The following is a 14,989-nucleotide window of genomic DNA, read 5'->3' as shown; positions in this document are numbered from 1 at the left end:
ACACGAAAGGAGAACGGGCCACCTTCGCCGGTAGTGGTTAATCGGGGAGGTTTAAGAGGTTCTATCATGCTCCGAAACTCCCGACATGCATGTTCTGTTGGAGACAATGGCTCCAGGCCTGTGGGTGAGGCCGGACTTTCGGATGGGTTTGGGCCTTCTAAGGTTTTAGAGAGGATTTTTAATATTTAACTTATTGGGCTAAACTTTGAGCTATTATAATAGGGAAAACTTCAAATAATAGTATAAAGTGAGATCATTTTTCTCAAAAGAAGCTTTAAGTGGACTTTATTTCAAATAAGACTGTGAAGTAGCCAACCTAGTCTCAAATAAGGCCCTAGCTCATCGGCCGACTAAATTTTCGCCAGCTAGTGAGCCCGTATATCTTTGTAAGATGAACAGGCTTGTCGTTGAGTGAGATTTGGCCAACCGATGAGATTTGACACAACAAATTGAGATACTTCAATTGCTTCATCGAGTCAAGGAGCCACTTAAGTCCACGTAGTTCTAGTATCTCAAGTCGAATAAATAAGAGTTCGATTTACTAGCCATGCAAAGCTTCGCTCCTACAGCAATAGTAATATTAGTGTCTCTTACAGGTTGGGGTAACAATTGGAGCTCGATGACATGGCCATACGTACACTTTATCACAAGTTACTTCTTTCCTTTTGCAACAATCTCCACCTTTCCAAAAAGAAAGCAAGCGATATGAGTTTCAGAGGTTTTATCTAAGCCGGAGCTGAGCCTCTCTTTTTTTATCTACGCAAATGGTTGTTGAGTTTCTGCATAAGCATGCACACGAAATATCTACAATAAGCTATAAGGTCACTAGTGCAAGGGGAACAACATCTCCACATGAATACCCCCAATCACTTGCAAGTCGAGTTTGGAATGATACATAGAATTTGATGAACGGAGTGGAGACACATGCGAAATAAGCTAGGAAAATAGATAGAGTGAGACCGCTTATATATAAAGAGCATATATACGCTATAGTCAAGCGACGTGAGATATTTCAACACGGAGCATTATGACATGTCCATTTTCTTGGTCGCACTTTACTTTGGTTTACCGGAACAATCTTCATCGTTCTAAGAAGAAAGAAGGTGAGATGTGTCTGAGACACTTACATTGGCTGGAGCAAGCCACACCTTTTCAAAGCAAATAGAAGCATACAATTACACATGCATTGTCTAAAAATAACAACGGACTTCTTAATGCAAACACTTTCAATTACACATCGGAATTTGTCCTTTTTCACAAATATTAAGGAGCTACATTGGCTTAGGACAAGGTCTGTTATCCATTAAGGCTCCATTTGTTTAGGAAAAAATAAATGATTTGAAAAAGATTTTCCTAAAAAAATTACTGCTTACAAAAGTCAATAAACGAAAATTGTTATCAATAATTGAAAATATTTCCATCGACTAATTATTTAAGTCAATAAAAGCGATCGGTTTTAGGAAAAAAAAATTCAAATCATTTATTTCCCACAAAACAAACGGAGTCTAGAGACGTTAATCATATGGTTTTTCAGTAGACCAATCACTGTACTTTCAACTCAATGGGCCCAGCCCATGGAGATGACGTTCCTATCTTAGCAACTTCAACACTAATTGTACAGAAAACCTAAAAAGAAGAACAAAGCCTTGAATTTCTTGATGGACCAGCTATTGCTTGATGGGCCTGTAGTGGCTTTTGTATCCCTCAGCATTGAAAATCTACTCATATAGAGATACCCAACCAAAAAAAAAAATGAAATTTGAAATTTGAAAATTCTTTTGATTTTGTTGCCCCCAAAGAGAATACGAAATTGAATCGAACTCGATCAAATCAAGACCGGCAATACGTGCCGTCATCGATGGAACTGAAGCGACTAGAATTTAGATGTTAACGAGTGAAAAATTGAGCTAAAGCATGTAAAAGTTCAACGTTATCAAGTCTTGGTGATTCCATGAATGAATGAAACAGTTGATATTATGATTTGCTTAATTTTGTACTCGGGGTTTGTACGTCCCACCGAGTTTCATGTTCTTTAAAGTCCGATTTTTTATGTGGAGTGTGTGCACTGATTCTGTTCCTACGGAGGAAAACCTCCATAATAGGGCCGCAGATTGGGCAGCAAAAGCATAATTATCCGGCTCCCTCCCTTCCACATGGCTTTACTCCATACCTGAACCCCTTTTGCTTATATTATGCCTTGATGTTGAAAACCCTTGTTTACTTGGTGTTCCAAAGTAATGAAAGTCCATTTCCTGACCAATAATAATAATAATAATAATAATAATAATAATAATAATAATAATAATTAAGGCCAGAACTGGGAAGAAGTCGTAGATCTTGTTGCCTGAATTCCTGGAGAGTGGTTCGGAATCAACGTGATTCATCTTTGAAAGTCGAAGGGCTTGTCTAACTCTTCTATATCTGCTTAATATATGTATATGGGGAGGAACGAACACGTGTTCATGCCAAGCATTACTGTACTACCAAAGAAACATCCTTTATACACAAAACGAAATTGTCTAAGCAAGCGAAACCATGTGAGCAAATCATCATGATTGTCATTCTAGATTGTTGGCAGATGGTGGCAAACGGATGTCTCATTAACTAAGACGTGGGGTATTATTATATGTTCTGTTCGCTTTGTTTATTACCTTCATCATCTTTCGTATACAAGATTTCCCCATTAACGGTTTCCGTTACCATCTAAATTTAAGCGCTTGCATGGATTATAAAAAGAGAAAGAAGTCGAGCTACAAGAAAAAATAAAAAAATACCCGTCGTTACCGCAGTAGCGGCATATATAAGAACCGAAATAAGAATTGGGAGGTTACCATACATGAAGGGAGAATTGTGCCCCCAATCTAAAGCAAGCATATTTTATATGAAGAAGATTTGGCTTAGCATATTCGATTAGATATGGGTAGGAAAAGCGCTATTCTTAAAAAATAATAATAAATAAAGAAATCATAACCAAGTCACGAATAAAAATAATCAATAATCTTCGGAAATTTGTTTCATATAGTCTCTTTCATGCTAGAAAAAAATGATACGATAACAATTCACGTGAAGTTCTTACACCCCAACCACTTCTCTGTACACATTTATTAATCTGTTTAAATCAATCTAGGACAAGAAAATCTTGGCACAATAAAGCCAACCGAATTTCAACTTTAGAATCCTAGATCCAAACACAACACCTAATCTCCAAACATCACCGGTCGCGTGGAGGTATATAAAATTATCGGCATGCAGTTATATTCACGGAAAAAAAAAATTAGATAAATGGGACTAAGCTGGCTTTGTGGATTATGTTGTAGGCCGAGCTAAATCGGATGGTAGAAAATGAGAACTTATGTTGTTTTTATAAGATTTCTTTGAGATGTGATTGTTCTAGTATATTTACATTAAAATTGAAGCACTAACCTAAGGAGAATTACCAAAAATCCTAAACTTTTTGTAATTGTGTCAATTCATCCTCGAGCATTTTATTTTATTTTTTGCCAAATACAGTCATGAACCTTTTGTATTTGTATCAATTCAGTCCATTCGGCTAATTTTTGACCGACAAGAGTTGATATGGACTTTTTTAATAATAGTTTGATAATTTTTTGGGGTTTTTTTTTTAGTTTTTCTTTTTTCTTGGACTTAGGGTTGGTGAGGGCGCAATGGCCCCCACCTAGACCATGCAGGGGCCGCGACAGCCTCGCCCAGTGCCGGTGAGGGCGTCCTTGCCCTAAGCCCAGAAAAAAAAAAAACCTAAATAAAAGAAACGAAAAACTCAAAAAATTATTAAACTATTATTCAAAAAGTCCGTGTCTGTGCCACCACTGTCACGTTAGTGCCGGCTTACCAAAATTGGCACAAATATAAAAGATTTATGATTGAATTGGCAAAACAAAGACTTATAATTAAATTGGTACAATTACAATAAATTTATAACTTTTTTGGTAATTTTTCCCGTTAACTTATGTAGATTCACAAAAGAAAAGAACACATAAATAAATTTCATGGAGAGTCATGTCCACGTCCCTTTTGAAATGATCTCAGTTTCTCTCTTTCTTACACTCTTTCTATTTCTTGATCTCTCTCTCTCTCTCCAAATGACCAAAGGCTCTCCTTCATTTCACATAAAAAATGAAAAAAATGGTGGAAATTCAACTCCCGCTTGCTTGGGCCGTCTTCAACTCTCGCCTCCTCCAGCTCCTTCTCTACCTGTGAATTCTCAGAGTCTTTCTCCTTCACCCCTGCTTGAATCTTTTCTCCATCATCTCGTGAAGTTATCGCTCTCAGTTGTGCTTATGGGGTCTGCAATGTCTGGCCTTGCTGATGAGGCCAAAGGGCGTTCAGTCCTACCTTCAAGGTCCTGTCTTGGGGACTTGCCAGAGAGTTGCGTCACCTCCATTCTCAAGTTCTTGGATCCGCCGGAGATTTGCCAGTTCGCGTGTTTGAACAGAGCTTTCAGAGATGCTTCGTCGGCCGATGTTGTTTGGGAGTCGAAATTACCTCCCAATTATCGTTTTCTGGTGGAGAGAGTTCTTGGTGAAGACCCACGATGCATGGGAAAGAAAGAGATCTTCTCGAGATTGTGTAGACCCAATTGCTTTGATGGTGGCACGAAGGTACAGTGTTGGGTTAACCATTACCAAAACCAGTTCATGCCCACTATCATTTCTACTGCATAATATGCAGAAAAACAAAGTAAATATGAATTCTAAAAGTTAAACTTTAAGAGATGCTTGTGCTCGCTGGCATGTGTGGTGGTGTTTTAAATTACTTCGCTTGCAGGAAGCTTTGTTGGACAAGATCACCGGAAGTATTTGCGTGGCGGTTTCATCAAAGGCGCTGAAGATAACTGGGATTGATGACCGGAGATACTGGAACCGTATCCCTAGCGAAGAATCCAGGTAAAGCGCTTCTAATGCAGCTGTCTAATTTCTCTGAGTTTGAGGGTTTGCCTGCTGTGATCATTTTGAAATGGAAAAGGAAATCACTTCGACCGAGAGCCACTTTCTCGTCGATTCGATATTTTCCTCTTTCTGTTTACCGACATGTTCGAGCTGGGGTTGATGTTTAAATTAGAACTGCATTTAGTCTTTTAAGATGTCATAGATCTCAAAAGGCCAAAGCTGTTGGGTCCTGAAAAAATTCATCAATGAAGCTCATGAGGCACAAAACTAAGCTCTTGCTAGTTAAAATCCACCAAGTGAGAATTACTCCTTTCACAGAGGCAAATTATTCATCATATGACAAACCTAATTCGCAGAGGCGATAACTAGAGAAAGTCTTATCTCGCCCACAAGAACAAAAAGATGATAGCTAGGCAAGTAGGAAGACTAGTTCAAGCTTGGCATATTTCTATTACTTTATACTCGTGACGAGGAGAAAAGTGCCTTGTGATCAAAGTTTGCTATCTTTCTCCTAAAATTTTGGTCAAGTCTCGTGGTTTGACTAAACAAACGTAAGAGCTTAGTTCACCTTTCTAAGGAAGGAACAAGTTCCTTTCATTACACTTTCAATTTGTTCAGCCAAAGGAATGATTGGGTCCAAAACTGTGGATCGAACTCACAAGTAAACCAAATTCTTCTCCCAATGTCTGGAATTCTCTGGCATCACCGGCAGTCGTCGGTTTTCCTTTTCGTACTCTAAAACAGGCATAGATCGATGGTAATGAAGATTAATCTATAAGAAAAGACAAAAAGAAGATAGGAATGTTTCACAGACATTTTTAATGCTTCGGCAAAATTTGAGGGACGCATTTTTAATGCTTCGACTCCTTTGTCGAACGGTTCAATACCTTTTTGATCGATGATATAGGGCGAGCGATATCTGGAATATCCTAGCAACCCTCTCGAAAAAGAGGTCAACCAGCAACCATCTTATATGGAGTGTGGAGAAAGATTTTGAATAGTAAGAGATGCCCGTTGAGTTTCACCACGGAGAAAGAAGAGTCTGAACCAAAGTTGACAAGATTCTATACCCTCAATTTAAGGACGTTTTATCTCACAGGGAAATTGAAAGGAAAGAACAATTCGTTTCTTTTTGGTGATGAAATAGAGAGAAAAATAATAGCCTCTCCTTTTGTCACTAGGTTCGGCACTGTGGCGTATCTTCAACAGATGTGGTGGGTTGAAGTTGTGGGGGAGTTTGAGTTCCAGCTCTCGCCTGGCGCATATAGCCTCTATTTCAGGCTCCAACTGGGCAAAACCGTGAAAAGATTCTGTCGGCGAACATGCGACCTCAGTCAAGTTCATGGTTGGGACGTCAAACCAGTCCGTTTTCAGCTGTCGACGGCGAACGGTCAGAGCATTGTGTCCGAATGTTATCTGGATAAACCAGGGGACTGGGTCCAGTACCATGTGGGTGACTTTGTCGTTGAGAACCAGGACGCGCCCATTGGAATCAAGTTTTCAATGGTCCAGATTGATTGCACGCACACGAAAGGCGGACTCTGTGTAGACTGTGTGCTGATATGCCCAGGTGAGGGTTGAAATGAATCCGCGGTATGCTTAGGCATGTATATCAGAGGTAGTAATAGCCATAGGATTGATTGATGCTGGTCAATTGTTGTTTTCTTTCTCATCGAGTACAGATCTGACAACACTTCGGTCATGTACACATTGTATTCACGGTGTTTCTGAGGTTTTTTATTCTGAGCAGTTCAGGCAGGGACATCATATGTACAGCTTCAGTTTGAGGACATTGTCATTGACAAAACCTGAGGATGTTTAGTTAACATCTTGTCTCGACCAAATAGGCCACGAAATCACGTGACGGTTTTCCTAATTGGCTGTCATAAGATAATGTGCAAAGAGCCAACCACACCCCTAAAATAGGTGAGAAAAGTTGGAACGAAAACAAAGCAGTTCTTTCTCAAGATTGTGTTCGCTAGATTACACTTGCATCACTTCCAAACAAGGAACCCTTCTGAAAAGATTGCTAAGTACCTACTGCAACAAGTTTGTCAAGTCACAGCAAATTCCACAATTAATAAAGTTAAATAAGAAGATATGCCAAAGGAGGGAAAAAAAAAAAGAATTAAGATAAGGAGCACCTATTTCAATATCCTGTACAAAAGGTACACACACTTTGCCAATGGAGATTGCTTCTTATATCATGTTAGTCTTCCGCTCATGCCTTCCATCCAAAGCCCATCGTATCATCAAGATCGCTGTTGAAAAACCCCCCATCTGTGAACTCTTGGGCTATATCCTGAACCATATCATCTTGTATATGGAGACCCTGAGGCATATCAGGCCCTTTCTGGTTGAAACCATCATTCCCACCAGCCGCAGAGGACTCGCTGTTCGAAGCAGCTTTGAAGCTGTTGGTCCTACTAGGAGCCGGCCCTGCAGCACCACCTGAGACATTAGATGCAGCTGCTTGTGGTGCTGCATTATTAATCCCATATCCCACGCCATTTTTTGCAACATTTCCATTTGTAATCTGACCAGAACTGTTGTTAGACATCTCCTGGAACAGCTGCTGCATCTGGTGCTCGAAAGCTTGGTTGCCTTGGGAAGACTGAGGATGGTTTGGGGAGAGTAAACTGTTGGAGCTCCCCGAGCGCTGCTGCAACTGCTGGGGATGCTGCGGAGTGAGATGAGGGCTTGAGTAGCCGCTGACAGGTAATTTCTGCATGGATCCAGATAAAACAGCAGGCGTAGAAGGTGGGTTCTGGTTAGAATGGTTGCAAGAAGATGCCTCTTGTTGAAGGGAGTTAGAGCTTGTATTCATGGAGTTCTGCCTCATTAACATGTTCTGGTAACTAGTCAGAGCTAAGGCAGCTTGTGCAGAACCACTTAAGGCTCCGCGATTGACCATGTGCTGGTTATTACCCATGTGATTGTTAATACCAGGATGCAAAGCCATCAACTTATTGAGTGTGCTGCGATCAGTTGGCAGACCCTGAACATTTGCTATCTGCTGCATCTCTTGCATTTTCTGAATCTGGAGTTTTGCAGCTGAGGCTTGTTGAGTGTAACTTTTCAAACCCTCTGCAGCAATGCACACAAAATGGTTACCATCAGATTGTTCAGTAAACGAGTGGTAGACTTAAAGAAAAAGAAGAAGACACCCCACAAAGAAAAGAAGACGGAACAAGTATATTACCAACAGGGCCAACTTTGCTCTCCCGACAGAAATCTATGAGATCCTTCATGCTGTTGACAACTTCAGAGATCTGCAGTTGGAGTGGACGCATTAAGAACAAAGAAATCCTAGCATCTGCTAAAATCATACACCATGAGACAGCTTACCTGCAAACATCTCACATATCTTTTGGAAAATCCCAGGTCATTGAGTGACTGCAACTCCAGACTCTTGGCAAGCTGACGCCCTGCTGTCAGGACCCTAAAAGGAAAAGGAACAAGATCAGTATCTGCCATCCATAAAGCTGCATGAGCCAAAATAGAAGCTTAAAACAATATACTAGATCTAAGCATAGGCGAAAGAAGGGGATGAGCTATCCATTCAGTATGTGCAATATAGCCCCAACTGGTCCCTCTTCCAACAGGATCTTTCATTAAGAAAATAGTCTACAACAAAAATTGCATCCTTACATGCTGCAGTGAGCAAGAGAAACACCGCGCCAGCAGTCACATAACACACACACACCCACCCACCCACCCACCCATAGTTAATTAACCACTGAACATGCAATGAAGCATCGAAACTGGTCATACAACCATGAAAACAGGTAAGAGGACACAGCCAACCCATCAAACTCTGGAGAACCTTTTTCACCCCCGTTACCATCACTTAACTGGGAGAAAGGAACATAGCTACTGGGACAACCATCTTAACATGCATAAGCATCACCAAGCAAGAGAAATGTATCTTGGGTTCCTGCCAGTAAGAGCCTTGGCTGAAGGAATCCAAAACGAAACAAAAGGTATGGAACAAAATGCAAGACGTGCCACCAAGTTGATGAACTTACATGTTACTGTTTGTTTGTAGATCCTGTTGGGAGACCCCATCAGCTCCACTCTCCGCAATTGTGCTCTGACACTTTTGCGCAACCTGGACCAACTGATTTACCTGCAGAAAATGTATGGTCAAGATTGAAGGTTATAAATGTCAGGAATGGACGACAAGGAAACAAACAGATCGGAAAATTCAATGTCCAACCAGTTGTGTAACCAGTCAGATTGTAACATCATATACCAACAGTACAAAAGGCTCAGAACGTCATTAAGAGATCCATGCAAAGCTCAGTCAGTAAACAAGATCTTTTGTTCTAATATTGCAGAATGTGGGGTGCTGACTCCAGTTAATGGTATGTCATGATTGTTGAAACCATGGTTGGTACCTGTGGGGCAACCAAGCGCCGAGGAAGAAGTTCTTCATGACGACGGGCACAGAATTCCCACGATAGTATCTGATCAACACCAAAAAAATTTAGCAAAAACCTTCACATGAATAGAGCATTTATGACATTGTCTTTCTGAAACTATATTGGTGAATAACCTTGAGATCATTAGCAAATGTGATACGAAGCTGACCCTCACGAACAACACGAAGTTGCTCATACACACTCTCCTGAACAGCTTTTCCATACTTTAACACCATTATCCCCGAGGGAAACCTGTCTTCTTTAGGCATGTCCAGAAAAAGAAGCTCATCAAGGACACCACTGCCAAATTTGATTTCATTAAGCCTAGGTAGTACTTCAAAAGTGGCCTCTGTAAAAACCGGAATAAGAGAAATTAGTAATAACCAAATGACCCCGTTGAGGGGGAGCAATCCCCTGAGAAGTACCAAAAAATACAAGATGCATAGTGGGGAGCAATTCATCCCAACCAAGAAGCCACTCTACGCGTTTGCCCAATTCTTTTGGCGACTTACGAGTTCACGGAAATGTTCAGATATATTCATGATCCAGGTCAATGAAAAAGGATGTCAAGTATTCTTTCAACATATTTCCACTCCTATTGACTCGTGATTTAATTGAATAATTGTACCTGCTCAGAACCTATAACACGATATACTACGAGATTTAGCAATTTTCTGAAGCGTGTCAGATTCAAGGGCTGCAAGGCAATCCCTAGGTAGACAATATCTACAATCCAAATGGATACCTCCACATCATACTTGCTAGTCCGGAGAATATCAAGATATAGGGTGGGATTGGTTCAGCATTTCCAAAGGGCTTTCAGCCCCCAAGCTCATTGAGAGAATACTGAAACATTTGATTCAGCTTTAAAGCACCATTTGACTAAATGCTGGCCTTGGGAAAGCTAAAAGTCCAATGTTAATCCCTACCAGCATTGGGCTTTCAGCATTTGACCAAATGCTAAGAGATTTTTTTCCTTCCAAAACTAACTTCATCAATTCCCTATATTTTCAATTTTGCCCCTCTTTTTACTGTTTATCTGACAGCATTGGGCTTTCAGCATTTGACCAAATGCTAAGAGATGTTTTTCCTTCCAAAACTAGCATCATCAATTCCCTATATTTTCAATTTTGCCCCCCTTTTTACTGTTTATCTTCTTCGCCGGTCCGACAATGGGTAATTTTTTTAATAAAAAATTAAAAAAATGCATTCAAAGCCCCTTTGGAATGTTGTTTTTACTAAAAATCATTCAATCCAAAGCCCATTTCCAAATAAGATTTTACCAAACGCAATTACCATTTTCCTAAACCCCTTTAGGTTGAAGGCATTTGCATTTTTCCAAAGCTCATTTCAAATGCTGAACCAAATCCACCCATAGTAATATCCACAGCCACTATGGTTTTGAACTGATACATGGCGTCAGATAAAGAAGTAGATCCAGATGTCCTCTTATCCGAACTTGCAACTAAAAACACGCAACTATCAAGACTAAATCCCGGTAAAGAGAGAATTTCCAGGTATAAATCGGTAGCTTTAGTCCCTATCTCTTACCAAAACCCCTTCCAGACTTGGAACCACATATGTCGCAGTGCCATGCATCCTGACAAAGAAAGGATACAAGGAAAAATAGACTATCAGCCTACATAAACATTGGTAGACCAAACTGATCAGCCCATCCAGAACTCTTTGGAGCGTCTGTTCAATGGAAAGGTGGAGTAAACATAATGGCATAATAGAACCTACCATAGCGGCCTGAGGAAAAACACCAAGGGCATGTTGTCCAACATTGTCATATAATGACAAGCACCACCTTTTCTTTGCTCGAGGTGAGTAATATTCTGCCACAAACTTCCTCCAATAGGCAATAGCATTAACCTGTAAAATGTAAAAGAGAGATTGGCTCACGAAAATCTAAAGTATGCAGAGCTATTACCTAATTGGCGGAATCACTTTCAATGACTACATCTAGGAATGAATCCCACCCTAATTCCAAAAGTTCAAACTTTCTTTGATACCCGCCCCATGGAGGATAGGATGAAAGTTGTCCATTTCTAGGAAGAAAAGATGCATGTAGACAGAGAAAAGAAATGAAGGACGCATCCATAAGGCAAAGAGGAGATGTTTTCAGGCTAGACTTCCAGCTCACCGGAGTCTGTTGTCGCTGATGATAAAGATATTGCATCAGGCGACGAGCACATACACCACTATCATAGGGGCGCTTAAAGGCATTCATTGATTGAATGCCCTGTTGCTGCAGCTGCTGCTGCCTCAACTGAAGTTGCTGCTGCTGCTGTTGCTGCTGCAAATGGGCCCTCTGCATTTGTGGCATTGATTGAAGAAACTGTTGCTGGTGGTGTCGTAGTCTTTGCTGCTGCAGCAATGCTTGCAACTGAGGGTTACGCCCTTGTAACTGCATGGCATCCTGTCTCTGCAACAGTTGCTGTAAGACCTGCTGCTGGATTATGTCTTCTTGCTTAATGTCTAACCGCGGTTTCTTCTGCACCTGAGATAGATTATTTGGGTCCTGAATGAAAGAGCCAGGAATTCTTGCACCCATGGGCAATAACACTTGCCCAGTTTGTGCTGCGGGTAATGATGTAGCAGTAGAAGCCCCTTGTTGTTGCTGTTGATTCTGTTGAACTGGGGGAGTCTGTTCTGGATGAGAGTTCTGCTGAGCTACAGAGGATGCATCCATAACTGATGAAGCTGATAAACTGACATTATTCGAAGAATAAGACATTGGTGATGCTGGCAAACGCATGTACGAATCCGTATTGAAACTTGCACTTCTCTGCAAATGTGGCCCTCCTGAAAGCGCGGAATTAGCATCCGTAACCAAAGAGCTTGCCCCAACACTTGGACCTGAGTTTGCCACACTATTCAAAACTACATTGTTCATGTCCCCTGAAACCGTTCCTAGATTAGGACGCCCAGTTCCAGGCACCGAATTAGAGGAATTACCAAACGAAGAGCTCAAGTGAGAATTAACTACAGTGTGGGACTGTCCATCCCCTTGATAATAGATTCCTGAACTCGAGGAAGACTGGGTCAAGCCTCCAGTTGCTCGTGATGGGACCATAGGGGGTGCTTCCCCTTGGTGAACGGAGTCGAAGTAGCTATCCAGAGCCAGGCCTGATTATCTATTTTCTGTATAAAGATATCCTCACTCAAACTTCCTCAATTCACTTGAATAACAGACTTCAGCCAGTGGATCACAAGCAGAACATGGGCTGCAAATGACACAGAGACCAATCCAGCAAGCAAAAACTGTTGGCAGTTCTGTATTGAAAATGTCTCGAGTGAGTGAAAAGGGAGAATAAAATATACAGAATGTCATTATAAGACCAAAAAGTGTTTAGGGTCGCACAACATAGCCAGATTCCGGTGCTATACACGAATATTCTAATAGAATCGAACAGCAGCAGCAAAAGTTCGGGCAAAAATAAAGGAATAGAGAGAGAGACAGATAATCGAGAAACTTACATGAGAATCATACCTAATTACAGAAATGAAACCTTTAAAGGACCTTATCAAACTCAGAGTACTCCCCAACAAACGCTCAGACAGAAAATCTTCCCATCCCAATCACACCGACAAACCCTAATCGCGAGCTGCTCAGCTCAGTGACAGCAACGACAGTCCACAATCCAAAAGGCCCCAAATTTCCAATGAACTAGAGACCCCTCATCACCTAAAAGCAATTGCACCCTAGCTAGACCCAAATTGAAACTAATTGGACTCGTAAAAGGGGGAAACGAAAATATTGCCGAACCAGAGATCGCCAGAGAGCAATGAGAATAACCCCCAAGCCCGATCAAAAAAGCACAAACGGTAGCCTGAATCTCGACAACGGGATGCTCAAAGAAACCGTCGACGTGAATCGCAAACAACCCACGAAGTGCACTACACACTTCCGCCACCGAAATCACTCGCGCAATAAGATGAAACGATATCGCCACATGAAAATTATATGCAAATACTGACCCAGAGATCGCGAAACGATGAGCATGAACGCTCCAGACTTTCGATTGACAGAGAAAGGGGGACAGCTTCTTGCAATCTGGCGGAGCTGCAGAAATCGAAAGCGTCAGGGGGAGAAGAGGAAAATGGAACCTATTAAAGAGCTGGATTTATATATGCCTAGCGGGAATTGTAGAGCGACCGGCTGCACCCGTTGGGCCCCGCGCCACTCCACCGGCTGCAGCGGGTGGACTCTGGACACGCGTCGCTCGATCGGTTGGTGAGGGTAGTCGGTGATGGATCTCGCGGTGGCGACGCGAGGGCGTAGGCGACGTGTCGGGATCCGGTTGGGTGATCAGGGAGTTGCCTAATGTGGACCGGGAGGAGGTTAGCTTTAGCCACCGCCGTAGCCAGTAGGCCTTGGGAGAGCGAGTATCACCTACGGCCGCGCTCAATTCCTACTTCCTAGTCATGCATTTCTGGCAAGAGTTTTTCTTTTTTGGTCGAAATTTAGGCAAGAGTTTAATATCGAGAAAATGACCCATTTCCTTTTTTGCTTCTTGTGCTGGTATTTTCTTTTTTTTTTTGTGGCCAAATCCTTTTGGTGGTATTAAATCGGTCAAAGTCCGATAGAGAAAATACGAATATTCAATAGTTTCGTCACTTTTTTTCCTTTTTCCCTAAAAGTATGGTCGTTGTTTTTACATGAAAGTAGTCCATCAACCATATGGAAGTCAATACCCAATTTACTCATTGAAATATGAAGTTTGGTTTTGAATTTGCGTGAAAAATCGAATGAGCTTTGTGCGAAACCTATACGAAGACGACCCCATTTCAAGTGTTAGTGAAATGCATCTTATCGTAGTTAAATAATCATGCATTTAACAGTTGAATCAGTATTCACCAGTGGCAAAATTGTAACCCCGTAAATTTTTTTGACATTCATCTCTGATTACTCAACACTTGAAAAATCAAGGCACCGATTAAAGTGATCAAATAAATGCACACGTGGTTTTTAAAACAGTGCCTTTGCGACGTGTGTAACGAGTACTTGAAAAGTCAAAATACTTTTGATTAAGAAAACAGGCAATACTAAGGCACTCATCAATGCAACTCGAAGATGTTGGGAGAAACAAAACAACTATACATCTTAAGAAATTAACGATATTGCGCATAGAAGTTGATAAATTTTTCGTGTAATTTCCAATCTTAAGATTCTAGCCTAGATCTAAGGTTGAGTCCCTTGAATTCGCTTTTCAAATAAAGAAACCGATGAAAATCCATTCACGATATATATATACATACATGCCCGCACTAAAAAAAATCAAGAAAATGAATTCTCATTGCTACAGAGAGGAAATCATTTTCCCCGAGCATCCGATCGAAAGCAACTGACCTCATCCACACAAGCGCTTACGACCTTAGATCAATAATTCCTTCCCTTACTATTCTCTCCTTCTTAATCCTTGGTTTGAGTTCTACCGAGGGTTTCATCTTTCGATTACACCATTTTCGAAAAGGCCAAAACTTCATGCTTCAAAGGAAACAGCAGGCTCATTTTAAAATGAAATGAATTTCGAAGCAATAATAAGAAAGGATTTGTTCTAATTTATGGGAGTTGTTCATCATCTTTTATAGACAAATTGGAGATAATGTCTCCAATGTCATTTTCAAATTAACAAGCAAGCAAGAGAAAAC

General features: G+C 41.1%; 2 protein-coding genes across 2 annotated transcripts; one reads left to right on the top strand and one right to left on the bottom strand.

Annotated features, from left to right (window-relative positions):
• Nucleotides 1-4,067: 4,067 nt before the first annotated feature.
• LOC115742366 (F-box protein PP2-A14-like) lies at nucleotides 4,068-6,752 on the top strand. The gene is made up of 3 exons (XM_030676605.2): nucleotides 4,068-4,619; nucleotides 4,786-4,904; nucleotides 6,089-6,752. The coding sequence occupies exons 1-3, from the start codon at nucleotides 4,101-4,103 to the stop codon at nucleotides 6,486-6,488; spliced, it is 1,038 nt and encodes a 345-aa protein (XP_030532465.1). The 5' UTR covers nucleotides 4,068-4,100; the 3' UTR covers nucleotides 6,489-6,752.
• A 91-nt stretch (nucleotides 6,753-6,843) lies between these two features.
• Nucleotides 6,844-13,453, bottom strand: LOC115742356 (probable transcriptional regulator SLK2). Its single transcript, XM_030676595.2, has 10 exons — nucleotides 13,316-13,453; nucleotides 11,478-12,610; nucleotides 11,075-11,206; nucleotides 10,883-10,931; nucleotides 9,466-9,680; nucleotides 9,308-9,376; nucleotides 8,936-9,036; nucleotides 8,256-8,349; nucleotides 8,110-8,179; nucleotides 6,844-7,994 (listed from the first exon to the last, which is right to left on the bottom strand). Exons 2-10 carry the CDS (start codon nucleotides 12,408-12,410, stop codon nucleotides 7,129-7,131), a joined length of 2,529 nt encoding a protein of 842 aa, XP_030532455.1. The 5' UTR covers nucleotides 12,411-12,610; nucleotides 13,316-13,453; the 3' UTR covers nucleotides 6,844-7,128.
• Between the last annotated feature and the right edge of the window lie 1,536 nt (nucleotides 13,454-14,989).

This window comes from Rhodamnia argentea, chromosome 7 (genome assembly GCF_020921035.1).
Source record: "Rhodamnia argentea isolate NSW1041297 chromosome 7, ASM2092103v1, whole genome shotgun sequence".
In the NCBI taxonomy this organism is placed as follows: Eukaryota; Viridiplantae; Streptophyta; class Magnoliopsida; order Myrtales; family Myrtaceae; genus Rhodamnia; species Rhodamnia argentea.
This window is presented reverse-complemented; position numbering and strand designations above follow the sequence as displayed.

Coding starts and splice junctions, on each gene's coding strand:
- LOC115742366 (XM_030676605.2), top strand. CDS start 4,101: ATGACCAAAGGCTCTCCTTCATTTCACATAAAAAATGAAAAAAATGGT. Junction 4,620..4,785: donor GCTTTGATGGTGGCACGAAG/GTACAGTGTTGG, acceptor CTTCGCTTGCAG/GAAGCTTTGTTGGACAAGAT. Junction 4,905..6,088: donor ATCCCTAGCGAAGAATCCAG/GTAAAGCGCTTC, acceptor TTTTGTCACTAG/GTTCGGCACTGTGGCGTATC.
- LOC115742356 (XM_030676595.2), bottom strand. CDS start 12,410: ATGGTCCCATCACGAGCAACTGGAGGCTTGACCCAGTCTTCCTCGAGT. Junction 8,350..8,935: donor CTACAAACAAACAGTAACAT/GTAAGTTCATCA, acceptor TTTTCCTTTTAG/GGTCCTGACAGCAGGGCGTC. Junction 7,995..8,109: donor GAGCAAAGTTGGCCCTGTTG/GTAATATACTTG, acceptor GCATTGCTGCAG/AGGGTTTGAAAAGTTACACT.